The sequence below is a fragment of the Xiphophorus maculatus genome, chromosome 4, assembly GCF_002775205.1.
Source record: "Xiphophorus maculatus strain JP 163 A chromosome 4, X_maculatus-5.0-male, whole genome shotgun sequence".
In the NCBI taxonomy this organism is placed as follows: domain Eukaryota; kingdom Metazoa; phylum Chordata; class Actinopteri; order Cyprinodontiformes; family Poeciliidae; genus Xiphophorus; species Xiphophorus maculatus.
Window position 1 is genome coordinate 1,648,738 of NC_036446.1, and position 14,485 is coordinate 1,663,222.

The window sequence follows — 14,485 nt, forward strand, 5'->3', positions numbered from 1 at the left end:
ACCCAGAGCATTTAGAGAGCGGAATACAATTTATTACATTTTGAAAACCCAAACAGAATACTGCAAGAAAAGCATCAACGGCAACTTCCACATGTTCATCTACTCGAATGTAACTGGTAGTAAACATCCTGTTTTTGTCATAACAACACTTCTTGATAAGAGACGGTAGTTATGGTTGATTTTATGTGTAAATTCCAACGGTAGCATTGAAAACAAGTGCTGCAGTAACTGCGGTATTTACATTTAAGCACCTTTTTATGCTAATGTTTATTTTTAAACATTTTCCTGAAGGCAGATTTTTATTAGCCGTTATTATTTAAGTGGTTACTGACCTGTTTTGTACGTGAAAAATGCTTCAGACAGCTTTGAGACTCGCATCCAAAGAGATGCGCCTCATTGTTCCTCTGGCTGAGAAACACTTTGGCTTGAATGTTGATTTCTCCCGTTGTTTCTCCTGATTTAGGACTCGGAGAATTTTCTAGCTCGTCTTTGACTCAGTGTTGGCTGATAAGGCAAAAAATTATTTTAAAAATGTATTGAGTTCTATTACCTCTGCCATTATAACACTTGTTTGTTTGTTGAAGGTTTACTCCACTTCCGCATGGGGGCGCACCAACGTCATGTCAATTAATTGACTACTGAAGTTTACTTCAAGGTAAACAGCAATTAGAATATTGATGTAATAATAATACAAGAAGTAGATTTTTAAAATTATCATCATAACATATAACATACTTTTATATTGATTAGACCAAATGCTAAATATTATATTAATACAATAAAATAAATAATAAATATACTGAATATTACAAAATAATTAATTTGTAGTAGAAATAATGTAATCGAAAAAGAAATATTGCAAAATTAGCCATCAATAAATAACACTGATATTATAGATTAAAAATAAAGATAAAAAATAAAAGAATATTTCAGCTTCAGACAGACTACACATTTATTTCATCACCATTAAAAAAGCAGAGGAGCTGGTCGAGGCGTTTTATTTTGAAAGGATTCCCGGAAGTGTCTGTAATTAGAGAGTTGGAGCAGTTGGAGGCAGCTGGACCGGCGGCAGCAGTAGGTGCTGTCCCATCATCAGATCACACCCAACGGGGCCGCAGCGCACCGCTCCTCCGGCCGAACACCATGACACCCGGATCCAGGACCGCAGCCTGAGCCGCACCGAGGACCGAACCTCCGGAGGACCGCGGGCACACGCACACAGCCGCGCTCACACGCACGCTCACGCGCGGGTCAGCGGCGCCGAAGATCGCAGCGACCCACCGGCAGATTGACGGAGGGAGCCGCGGAGCTGCCGCTGCGGAGACGCGTCCCGCGACAGAATCCGGTCCGCGCGAGTTATTTCACGCCCACGCAGATTTTAAAACATGTCATCTTCGGGGAAGGACGCCAACAGCGGGCATTACGCCAACTATGTGGGACCGTACCGGCTGGAGAAGACGCTGGGAAAAGGACAGACAGGTTAGTGAAAACCGCACCTGCTCCGCACACATCACGCGTCCTGCTAACTGGCCCCAGTTTGGTGCTGCGTGTCCTGAATGTGCTGATGGATGCGGGAGATGCCTCCTAAATGCGGATACAGACTGCAGAGAGAGGAGCTGCTCTGCTCATGATGCTGCTGCTGATGCTGCTGCTGATGGTGATGATGATGGTGATGGTGATGATGGTGCGCCTTTAATCCTTGTTGTCAGGCAGACAGAGCGGGGTGATAATGGGCCCTTGTGAGGTTTGCGTGTCTTTTAGTTTCATCCATCTGTCACTGGGGCCTCTGCAGAAGAGGCAAAGCAGTGATGCTGCAGCTCAGGGTGATGCTGCAGCTTACGCTCCAATGCAGCACACTTCAGCTCTGTGTCTGCACTGGAACAGCAAGTTATCTTCAGGTTCTGATCCAGGCCCGCTCTGTTCGGGGACGGTCAGAACTCAGAGAGGACTTTCAGGTTTAGGATGGGCTCAGACACAGAAATCCTTTTCTGAAGTGGTAGAACCTGGATTCTCTGCATGTCTCCAGTAGAAATGAGCTGAATCAGGTCCTTTTACCGCCGAATGACATCAAACTTAGAGGATGCAGAGAGAAGCTGGAGCTTATTGGTCAGTTTTTAGATTTTTATTCATATTAACAGCATTTAAAAAGATTCACAAGAACCTTTGGAGACCTGATTAAATCATACTGGAGGATCTTTTTGACTTTTCAGCAATTCAAACAGTGCAACCTTCTTTTTATTGTTGAATTTTTAGAATTAAACTCATTAACTCATCAATATTAGGGAGAATCTGACTCATTGACATAGAAATGTAAATCATAAACAGGGTCGAAGGTCATACCAGCACAGATTTATTCATCATTATTCGGCCTGATGCTTTAAGAATCCCAGACTTAATAAAGTTAACCACACATTTATAAAACCATCACTAGATAACCTGTGTGTGTTCTGCATACGGTACGTCTGGAAGGCTGAGACAGGACAAGTGGAAATAAAAACTAAAATAATCATATCTGTCGTAGGAGAGGTTGTAACGGACGATGTAAATATTGGAAGAAGAGCGTTCTAAGAAGGGAGCCTTGAGGAACCCCGCATCGGATCGTTGCTGAGATTTTTAATTGCCAAATGACACAAAGACAACGTTCACAAAGCAGGCGAATGCCAACCACAGCTCAATTCCAACTTTCTACTGTAAAAAAACTTCATATGTGGAATTAAATCAGATATGAAGCCGATTCTTTTCAAAACATCTCCAGTCAGAACGGTCAGGTCACATTTTTCTAACTGTTACCTCATTGATGTGAGACGTGCATCATAACTCTGCAGCAGAAGAAGCCAGATGTGGATGTAAACAATGAGAGAAGCTGACTTATTAAAATCAGTTTCCTTTTAGTTTTGCTCTTGTGATGATGCTGTCAGTTCCTCAAGAACTTTAAAATCTATCCATAGACGGTAAAATGTGTGATGCTTCTGTGGATTCTGGTCACTGTGGGCCGTAAAATGTTCACACAGAACCCTGATTGCCGTCACATTTAATTAGTAGTATGGATAATCATGTAAAAAGTTGGATTTCAACAAAAAAATCAGAATTGAGCATCAATAATTCTTACGTGGATGTTGCCAAAGTTGTAACAGGCAGTGAGTTAAAGTGGCCCAAGAACGGAGCCCTGAGGAACCCCACATGTCATCTTTGGTGAGATTTTTAAATTACCATATGACCCAAAGTATTCTGAATCAACTTAACATTACAAACTGGTCTCCCTCTCCGATCAGCCAATCAGCATCCTGTAATCAGTTGAACGTTTCACTTGATGCAGAAGATTTTAGAACATTAGTCCAGTCGGCTCTCGCTCTGTTTTCTGTTGTTTTACAGGTTTAATCCTCTGCTCTCTTCTTTAAACTAACCATAAAACCACAGCTGGTTCTAAACTCCAGATCTTTATATTCTGGATTCTCTCTGGTAGTCAAACAGCAGCTGAGAGGTTCTGTTACGGCTCGGTTGGCTGAGTCCAGGTTCTGTTTTGGATGCTCCACCATCTGTGATCACACACGGCCAAGAATAATCAGGTCCAGCAGGTAAAAGTGATTCTCAGCTCTCTTCCTCTGCGGGTGAATAATTCATAGCCAGCCAATTAGCTCGTCTGCAGGCTCAGAGTTGGAGCTTTGCAGAACGTGTTGCCGCCATATTCATCACAGTTTCTCTGTTACTTCTTTGTTCTTCTGCAGAGAAACGGAGCACGACTAAAGGTTCATTTATTTTTAAACCTCCTCTGTTTAGACTGACTGAAGTTTCTGATCAGTTGCTCTCAAACACAGATCCAGGTGTAGCTGTTCCTTCATCCTCATGCTCTGTGTGGAGAGGAAGCAGCGATGCAGAACATCTGGAGTTCAGTTCCAGATGTTCCTCACAGCATCCAGAACCTGTTCTGGTTCTCCAGAAACGGGTTCAGTCTGTCTCTGTAGTTTATGGTCATGAGATAAAAGAACCGCAGATCATTAAATAATCATTTCTGGACCTGAAAAGTTACAAAAGTTAGAAGATGAAACCCAAGTGCAAATTTTCCTCCTGTAAGAATATTATTTGTGAATAATTCAGATAATAAAAATCTCTTTGATCTGCACGTCTTCAGATGACTCCACAGGCTTTAGAAGCTCATGCCTCAGCAGAAAGTGACGTCAGCTGCATGTTGGAGGAAGAATGAAGAGAAATCAGTTTCTACAGCTGAAGCTCAGCAGGACTAAATTCATCTCAGTTTCTCCTGTTTGAGACGCAGCGCCGCTGCAGACCAAACGCCTCGCAGCATCATCGCTCACTTTAATGCTGCAGTTTCTGTCCTCCTGCTGGATGATGGTGTGATTATGGATCCATAGAAGGTGCATTGATGCAGAAATGTGTCCGTGCTGCAGACTGAGGGAGGCGGTTAGCTTGCTGATGTTTTCATGCAAACCCAAAGAATCTGGTGCTGAGCTGTCAGACTGGGAACTCCGGGTATCATCAAACCTCCTACACGAGTTCAGGCTGAGCTCTCGCTGCTCTCGCTCTGCTCTCTCGCTGCTCTCGCTCTGCTCTCTCGCTGCTCTCGCTCTGCTCTCTCGCAGCTCTCGCTGCTTGTGGGAAACACTTGTCTGCTCTGTTAGCTGCTGCTTTATTCAGATGTTTGAGATTCTCTGCATTTTTTAGATATGAAAGGAAAGAAATGTTGCGATTGTTGGGGTCTTACAAGGTCAGATCTTTAAAAATGAAATACTTTGGGGACTTTTTCTGAAAAACCTTTTGCTTGAATAAAATCGTCTCTGATTCTCTGAATCTACATATGTTGCAGTTTTGCATTATTTTGTTTTATAAAACCACAAACCAGTTATTCTGTAGCACTTCTACATGACAAAACACTTTATATTCTGCTTGCATATCTCCTGTTAATTGTAGATATCAGTCCATGCTGTTATTGTAGGATCCGCTGTAAGCTTGATGAACTGAACAGAAGTTTGGGTCTGGAGGGCCCGGCCCGAGTTCTGCAGGTTTTCAGTGCATCTCTGCGTCATCACAGCTGATTCAGATCTGCTAATAAAGGCAGGAACTTTCCACGGAAGCATCAGTTCAATCAGAGGGAGAAAACAGGAGCAGGAATAAAATGTGCAGAACTTTTAGAACAGAAGTTGTGAACACAAAGTGACACATTTTCTCTTTTTGGTGCCAGAACTAAACAGAAATTTGCTTTTCTGAATTAAATTTGTTGTTAGTATTCTCTGAAATTATCTTCCCAGACATGTTCTACTTGGAGAGGAAATGAAACCTTTTAATTCTGAAAACTCACCATAATTAGCTTTGGATGTGACGTTAACGTTAGCTTGCTTGGTTAAGTCAGACTGCTGTATTCTTCATCAGCTGTATTTTCTGATTTAGTGTTCTCTTATTCTACTGCTGATGGATCACAAATTTATTGTAAATTTAATGTTCACCAATGGTTGTTAGCTTTGAATTTAATGATTTCATAAACAAGTATTTTTGCTTTCCAATATGCCTGACTAATCTCTGACTTGTGCTTTATGTTAATGATTCATTCTTTATGTTTATGATTCATTCTTTGCGTTAATATTTTGCCAAAGACGCCCACTTTGTAGTTTGGAGAGTCGGCCATGTTGGAAATGTGAATCTTCTTGCTGTACAGCAGAAGCTGCTTTTCCTCTTCAGTTTTTACTTTTAGCATATTTTCAATTACAGACTGAAATGCTTCAGTAAAAATTCCCAGCTGTAAATGAGCTCAGATGAATCTAATTTAAGTGCCACAGTTTTTAAAAGTTCCCCCTCTGAGCGAGGAACAATGGCTTCATGGTGTTGGTCCTGCGGAGTGTGAGGCAGCGCCGACTCTGAACAATTAGTTTGTGTTTGTGTGTGTGATTGTGTGTGTGGAGAGGGGCGTTATGGTAAGGAAGTCTTTTAAAGCGGTGCTGTAGCAGGCTTCACGCAGCGCTCATTCTCCAAATGTTGGCTAACAGTTTGGATGGTTGTCATGGTTTCAGCTCTCCTCCAATCAGAGCCTCCAATCTTCTTTCTGTCTTCACTGTCAGACTGCCGACTGCCAATGTTTTCCTCTTTTTGTTGTTTCTCCCCAGCCTCCCTGATCTGCTCTGAGTCGCTGTTGACGTGTTTTTATCCGATTTATTGTTTTTCTCCTGCAGCCGAACAATTTGAACAGGACATGTGAAAATATAAATGTTTAACTGTGGTCGGTATCTGCTTTTATTTAAACGTAATCAGCAAATAGTGGAGGTTTTTGATACTGGGCCTTGTGGGCGGTTGCCCAGGGTGGCATCTCGAAGGGGGCGCACATCCACCAGATGGATATAAATTCAAATACATTGGATTTTATTCTGTATTGTAACTGGTTGGAGGAACCATGAAGAACCGTCACTGTAAACACCAAGGTGAGAAACAAGTGAACAAGATTCACTGTTTTCTGTTTTTTGGTTGATTGCTTCAGTTTTAGATTTTAAGATTTGAACCTTTTGGTCACTAAATGAACACAGTCAGCTTGTTGGGGATTCGCTGCAGATTCTAAGCTGGTTTTGCAACCAGCAGCAATGATTCATCCTATGAGTTCAGGAGCTTTTAAATGAACAACTGAAAGATAGATGATGGGTCAGAGTTTGTGACTTTACTGAGAAAATACATCTCTGATAATTACTGACAGAAAGAAACAGGAAGTATTATTAAAAGAAGATAAAGGATGTTAATGTACACAGATGTCAAAGATAATGGAGGGAAAAAGTTTTTTATAGCTTTTAAACCAAACGGCAACTCTGAGACTTTCTAAAAGAATCCCCATTATTACTGGCAATGAAATCCAGTGGTGGCAGCATCATGCTGGTGGATAAAATTACAGTTACAAAAACCCGACAGTTTGACCAAAACCTTCAGTAGTTTGTTGGAAAGTGGAGATGAACGAGTCCAAACATGGATGCCGTCCCCAGAAGAGAAGTTTCCTCACGATCTGAGAGATTTGGAGAAGTTTTAGAAAGTGCAGCTTTTCTTTCTCACCTGAAGGTTCTCATCTAGACGCGGCTGCTGCTGCTGCTGCTGCTGCATGCAGGCGGTTCCTTCGCCTCCCGTCAGTCTGAGGATAACGACGCCGGCGAGACGACAGCGTTTAGTTTTATTTGTCATAACCTGTCGTCGGCTGTGTGCCCCAGCGTGCGCTCTAATGAAAGTGTCATGTTATTGACGGGACGGTCCTAAACGCCGCGGTCCCTCGGCCCCTGTAGCAGAGTGATGATGATGATGCTGAGGAAGGGGCAGCAGATGGCTGCCTGCCTTCAGGTGGCTGAAATACGGCTTCATTATCAGCAGGTTGCAGGTGGAGAGGCTCCCAGCAGGCTCAGCGCCATGCATTCATGTCTCTGTGTGTGTGTGGGTGTGTGTGTGTGTGTTTGTTCTTCTGGGTCGTCACCGTGTTTTATTAGACTTTGCTTCATTATGCTGCATTAAATGTAAAACTGCTCACATTAAATTTGCGGCGCTTCATTTGCATTCAGACGATAAAAGCTGGAAAACACCTGAAGTGTTTCTGGGTCTGAATCCATCATGAGTCCAAATCAGCTCACAGCCAAAGAAACACAAACTTCAGTCCAATTTTACTGGATTACAATATTTTATAAGAACAAAAACATGATTTTTAATACAGAAATATGTGTGTAGTTAAAGTCCTTGCCTGAATTACTGCGTTAGTGTGGCGTAGCACGGAGGAGCTCAGCCTGCGGTTCTGTTCGGTTCAGGAAGTCCAGTTTGTGTCCTTCAGCTCTTCTTCGTTGGTTCTGCTGTCTTTCCTCTTTCCAACAGCGTCCCAGAGATTTTCTTTGTTGTTGAATTTGTTTTATTTTAAAATCCTCTCCTCCAGTTATCTCCTTTGCTTGCTACACGTTTTTCTTCCGCTGAACTTTCTGTTAATATGCCAGGCTGCAGAACTCCAGATCCTTTTAACTGTGATGTTTGTGGACTCTTTAGATGATTTTCTGCTGGATCAGTGTCTTCCTGATCGTATCTGAACTAAAATCCTGTTTTCTTTATTTTTGATGTCTGGGAAACTAAAGTTTTGTTTTCCATCAGCTGTAAGTCAGAATGATTCAAATAAAAGCTTGAAATAAATCACTCTGTGACATCAGTTTGACTTTTTGAGTTTCTGTATTTTGTATCATTACTGCATTAGTAACGTGTTTAACATGGAACCTCTGCAACGTTTGGTCTGGTTGAGTTTTCACACGCTGCTGATTTTGGGTTTTTGCTGAACTTCATTTCATTTTCTCCTAAATGTTTGTGTTTAATAATTTGGAAAATAAAAACGGACCTCTATGTTGTTCTGGATAAGTTCTAGTTTAATGTGATTCAGACTGAAGGAATTCATCTGTTGTCATTTTAAAAGGTTAAAACAATCTTGCATGTTGACTCATTTCAGGTTTTCAAGCTTTTATTGTGAAACTTCAACATTTTGTTTTGTGGGCCACTGTTGCTATGCAACATGAGGGGCTATAGTTGCCTGATTATGTGTAAAATTAATTATTTTAAGAGTTATAACAAACTCTTTCTGATGCTTGAAAACAAACAGCTCAGGAAACCTGGTGGACGTCGAGGCCTAAGAAATTATTTCACTTATTTCTTTTTGTTGTTAGTTTTTCAGCTGATTTAACAGTTAAAAGTTAAATTTAGTCGTCAGTCACTGGGATGCAGACTGTGGTGAGGTTTGCATGTTGCTGGTTTCATGTCTGCAGATTTCATCTGTGATATCATGAGAAGTTTGATCTGATTTACGGTAAGACAGATTCAGCGCCGATATAACTCTTAGAAAACTGAGTTTCTTTATTTCCGTCTTCATGGACGTAAACTGACTGACTGAGGAGATTAAACTCACAAAATGACTTTATGAGGTTTTAAACCAACCCTGCGGTGAAGGACCGGGGACTAAAACTGAGCAGTTATGTCTAATATTTCTGATTTATTTTCTATGTAGAGAGAAAGAAGTGAGTCTGTGAATGTGTTGGTCTGCAGGTTGGTTTTAAAACGTGGCTGTAACTTTCTGCTCTGTTCAGGCTCCATGTCTTCAGTTTCATAATGAAGCTTCTACTAATGTCAAATAAACTTGATAATGGATCGTTTTTCTCCACTTCCTGTTTTATTTCCTGCAGGTTGCGTCATTTTTGAGAAGCTTGTTGTCTTTATAAAAGTTTCCTTCATTTTCTGTCTTCAGTTGGTTTCATCTGCCGGCTGTTTAAACCCGGCTGATAGCCGGTACTGATCCAAACCGGCCCGGGTCAGAGACTCACTCATGTTTTATATCTTCATCTCTATGTTTGCATTTATCTACATTTTCTCTTCCCTGTTTTGGCTGAAGTTTGACTTTTTCTTTTTCAATAATGTGTGTAAAAAGTTTCCATCAAGCTGCTGCAGCTGGAAGTCGATTTGAAACGGCATTTTCTAATTCAGTGTCTATTTTCCATCAGAGCCTCACATCAGCATGTTTACATGCAATTATATGAATATGATCCAATTGTGGTGCATTTAGTGACAGTCAGAAAATTAGAATTTCCCCTCCTATAGCTAGGAAAACCCCTGAACTCAGAGCAGAAGATGTTATTCTAATTTTTACATTAAATGCTCCTCTGAAGTTTTTTCTTTTTGTTCTCAAGTTGAGTGAAATATTTAAAGTCTCTCTGAGCGCCATGGACTCTCTAATCTGTTTGGCTGCAGAGGGAATCCATCCAACAGCCTGAACATCTTATTGCCATGCAGAATGTGTTTTTATGACACTAAGAATATGTCAACCAACAGATATCGCTTTGTAAACCGTCCTTAGGGGTATTATGATGATATATTTAATATATTCTGTTCCCTCCCTGTAACCAGCCTCAGTTTTATAGATTTATGAAGCTGTTTGTAGATGTTTCTGGATTCTGTGGATAAAGTGCTCCAGGTGTCAGCTGTCCTTTTCTGTCTGGGATTTTAGTCTTAGAATAATAAGAGCACGAATAGAAACGTCCAACTACCTGAAGAATTAACAGTCGATAGCTAAATTATTCAAAACAGATCAATAAATCAGTACTTAGGAATTTATCTGGAAAATTTTAACGGCGCTAAAGGAAAAATTAGTTCTGTTATTAGTTCATTAGCGTATTTGTGCCCATCTCTGGTTCTTGGTTTGCAGGACTTTAAAGTGTTTGTAAAGTATTAAAATAAAGTTTACATGTACACAACTGAAAAGCAGAAGGCCAAGTATCTAACCCTGAGGTACACCGATGTTGAGATGTTTCAGAAAACTGGTTGAACTTGTTGTTTTCTTTCAGTTTATTATAACTGATTTTATATTAATCAGGTTTGAACCTCATGATTAATATAAAATGTTTCCTTCAGGTCAGGAAATATAAGAAAACATTTTAGTTTTCTAACTTATAAATCCATATTTTTTGTAATCCAGATGTTTTTGCATCATAACCAACGTTCCCATGTTGCTCTGGTTTCTCTCAGCTTCATGGTTTTGGCACAAAAATAAAAACAAATCAGAGTTTTTAATTAGCTCAGAGGAGGAGGAGGAGGAGGAGGAGGAGGAGGAGGAGGAGGAGGAGGAGAGCTGCTGGGGGACTAAAAACCTGTTTCACTCTGCAGGGGGAGGGAGGGGGTAAGAGAGGTAACAGGGGGGTAAGAGCGGGAGCAGGGGGGTAAGAGAGGTATTTAAAATTTTGTCTGGTGTCAAACAGCCTCATTCTCCTCGTCCTCTGCCTCTCTTTTTTATCCACTTCATCCCTTTGGTTTGTCTCTTTACCCCCCACTCCATGCAGAGGGTCTCGGTTACCACGGTAACCGGCTGGTTGGAGGTATCCTCGCTCTTCATCATCCATCAGTCCCAGAAGGGGGGAGGTGGGTCTTTAGCTCGAGCCATTAAACAACGAGTGAGAAAGAAATCCCCCATCGCTGGCGCTCCGTCTCTCTACTGCCCCCCCACCCCCACCCCACCCCCCACCATCATCATCATCCTCAGAGTCTTCCTCGGTCTGTCTGAATTCCTGTCATTTCCATGAATCGTTATGGAGGCGACACGGTTCTCATCTCCTGATGTCGCTCCGTCCAGCAGGTTATCCACAGCTTCATCCAGCGACCTGAGCCCCCATTACCCCCCCATCCCCTACATACCCCCATAACCCCCCCCCAGGGCTCCCCGCCCCCCTCTGACCTCCCCAAACACCCTCCAGTCGGTCTCATGGAGAGGAGGAGGCAGGGAGAAAGCCGAGGGAAGTTGTTGAAGTTGGTGAAAGGAGCGAACGTCTGGCTGCTCCGTCTCTGTTGGAAGTTGATGTTTGTTTTCCCGTCGCCATGCAGACGGTTTGGAGGAGAAACTCTCCAAGTTCTCACTCAGTTAATGAAGAAGAGCAGCAGCTTTCAGATCAGATGAAACAGAAAGTCTGAAGTTGTGGGAACAAACGATGTCTGTGGTATGATTGGATGATCTGGAGCCATGTTTGTGTCAGACTAACGAGGCGCTTCAGGACTTCGTCCTCATCAGAGTCCAGAAATCCAGACAAACTGGCTTTTCTTTAATGGGGTTAGAGAATATAAATATATTGATATCATATAAAAGCATTTTTACAGCTGATCAGAGCTTCTCATCAGTAACTCGTGGCACCAAGGCCTCGTTCCTCGGCTCATGAATTATGTGCAGCGTTTCGTTGCTCACCTGTTGCCTTGACAGCAGGGCCGGCCCAAACCTTTTTGGGGCCGGGCCCAGAAAGGGGCCTGAAGTTGCTGGTTGGGAACATTAAGGATTTTATTTTTTCTCTGAAACTGTCGCACATAAAGTTCATCTGTAGGTTTAAACACGTCTACAGTAGTTTAGCCAGTTTTTGTCTTTCTAACGTTGATATTCATTTCTTCTACTGCCTGGATCACATGACCAAACATGCAAATTAGGTGATGACATCATGTAGCGACTTTCCTTTGCATCAGTGCTGGATCTTCCCAGAAAGAATCTGGGGAGCGTCACTAGAGAGAGGACTCTGGATTAACAGACAGACAGACAGACAGACAGACAGACAGACAGACAGACAGACAGACAGACAGACAGACAGACAGACAGACAGACAGACAGACAGACAGACAGACAGACAGACAGACAGACAGACAGACAGACAGACAGACAGACAGACAGACAGACAGACAGACAGACAGACAGACAGACAGACAGACAGACAGACAGACAGACAGACAGACAGACAGACAGACAGACAGACAGACAGACAGACAGACAGACAGACAGACAGACAGACAGACAGACGTTTGTCTCTCCTCCCGTCCTGCAGACAGGTTGTCCCTCTTTGTCCCTCTTTGTCTCTGCTCTCAGACTAAATGATGTTCGCTGCGTCTCCAGGGATTCCTCCCGTCTCTCTGAGCTCCATTAGCTCTGCTGTATGTACAGAGTCGTGTCCTGAATTTGTCTTCAGTCAATTATGTTTATAATGTGGAGTTTAATGAACTCCTCCAGCCTGTGTGCTGTTAGCAATGTAGCTGCAGCTGATTGTTGTAATGTTGTCTGTAAATCTTCAGGGGAAGTCGTGTGTGTGGTGTGTGTGTGTGTGTCCATGTTTCCTGCTGGTTAACGCAGCGTCGATGCGTTTCTCTCCGCTGGAAGGAAACGGGTCTGGAGGTCCTGCTGGGCGGCGCCATCAGTCGGCGTCAGAAACGCGGCTGGATGTTTGCTGCACCTGGAAACGCTGAGAGGAAAGAGGAGCAGCTGAAACACATCCACACTGTCAGATAAAATGGATCGTAGATAAAAACATTTTTTAACCAAACAGGACTGGAAACGTTCAGCTGAGACCTGCAGCCTCACTGAAACTTTCTCTGCCTGGATGAGCTGCTGCTGCTTTTCACAGTTAGATTTTAATCCCAATCTGGAAGCTTTTAAATCTGACACAAAGAAAAATGAAACTTCTTTATAAAGAATTGCTATAATTAAAGTCTACTCAGATGATTTAAACACATTTGTGTCTGACTGTTGGATATCCTGGTCAGCATTCGTCCACTGACTCGTCGCTGAGTTATTTTAACCTCTAGATTTCAGGTAGTTGAGGATTTGACTGAGCCGTTTAAATCTCTCTGAGCTCCACAGACGTCTCCTCTGCTGTAAACGGTCCCGCCCTTTTATTGCCACCTCAGATCACTGGACTTGACGTTCTGCTGTTTTTTATCAGACAGGTTTGAAGGTTCGGTCAATAGGCGGTAATCGGACAGGGACGGGTTCTGGCGCCATATAAGCCCGTCACCAACCTGCAGGCTTCTTCCTGCGGCCAAAAACTTAATGAAATTGAACATAAATCCTCCTCCTTTCACGCTCCCTCTCTCTAAAAAGTCACTTTCATCCTCTTCCAAAAGCAATCTGGACTTTTCCCCTGAGTCAGCAGTCGGATGAAGCCGGGGGAAATTATCCATTCAGGCTCTCTGATCCGGACTCTCGCCCACGCTCCGGCCCGCTTCGTTTCGGACCAAAATGAACTTTGAGGATTCTCATATGAGATAGATAAATCCTCCTGCCTTCGTCCCCTAAAAGGCCTGACTGCTGCATGTTGGGAATCGGACTCCGTCACGGATGGGAAGTCCGGTCCGGGTCAGAACCCAGAATGAAGTCAACGTTTTCCTGCTCATCAGTGCATGGAGAACCGGCTGTGGACGGAGATAGAGACGCAGCAGCGTCATCACAGCTGCAGGGTGAAACTTTATAAAGAAAATGATTTTACATTTTTATTAAAACTGTCACCGCTCTGATCCACAACCAATGAGAGCCAGGAGGCGGAGCTTAGTACTGTCAATCATCCTCATGTATTCACTGCTGAATGTGTTAATGGCGGAGAAGCTTATTATTACAGGAAAACTGTTAATGGCTATGCTAACTAGCCCTAGCATTCATGACAGTCTGTGCTAGCTGGAGCATAGCAGAGAGCAAAGGGCAGGATGAGCAGCGCCGCATGACTGACAGCGCTAAGTCCCGCCTCCTGGCTCTGATTGGTTGTTTCTCGTTAGCAGAGCAGAGAGAGGATCAGTTTCATATCATCCTGTCACCAAATTCTGACATTTCAACAAATATGTAATAAAATAATTTTATAAAGTTTCATTCTGCAGCTTTAAGTAACTGAACCGTACTGAGGATCTCTGGGTGTTTGAGGTGACGTGAACTTTGACCTTCCTGTTAGCGACGCCAGCGTTGCGCTCTCCTCTGGTCCAGATGCTCTGACAGATGTTCTGGCTCCGCTCCACCCAGATTATGCATCAGCACCAGATTATGCAGACGATGCCGCCTGCGGCTGCAGCCACAGCCAAGCATCCAATCATGTGGCAAAATCAGATTAAGGTGGGAGGGGGGTGAGAAACTCCATTAAACTGGTTTTACTGGTGTCACTGGCAGGTATCTGCTGTCAGCCTGGGAGCGTGTCAGGGTTACAAACGAGCCGAG

The 14,485-nt window shown here is 43.0% G+C and overlaps 1 protein-coding gene across 8 annotated transcripts in view; it reads left to right on the forward strand.

Moving 5' to 3' along the window:
- Window positions 1-1,033: 1,033 nt before the first annotated feature.
- LOC102229383 (serine/threonine-protein kinase BRSK2-like) overlaps window positions 1,034-14,485 on the forward strand; it is a 94,854-nt gene continuing 81,402 nt past the window's right edge. For all 8 annotated transcript variants that reach the window (XM_023332330.1, XM_023332331.1, XM_023332332.1 and 5 more), the window contains exon 1: window positions 1,034-1,479. In XM_023332330.1, coding sequence (XP_023188098.1) covers window positions 1,386-1,479 — 94 coding nt within the window. In that variant the 5' untranslated portion in view covers window positions 1,034-1,385. The remainder of the gene's footprint in view (window positions 1,480-14,485) is intronic.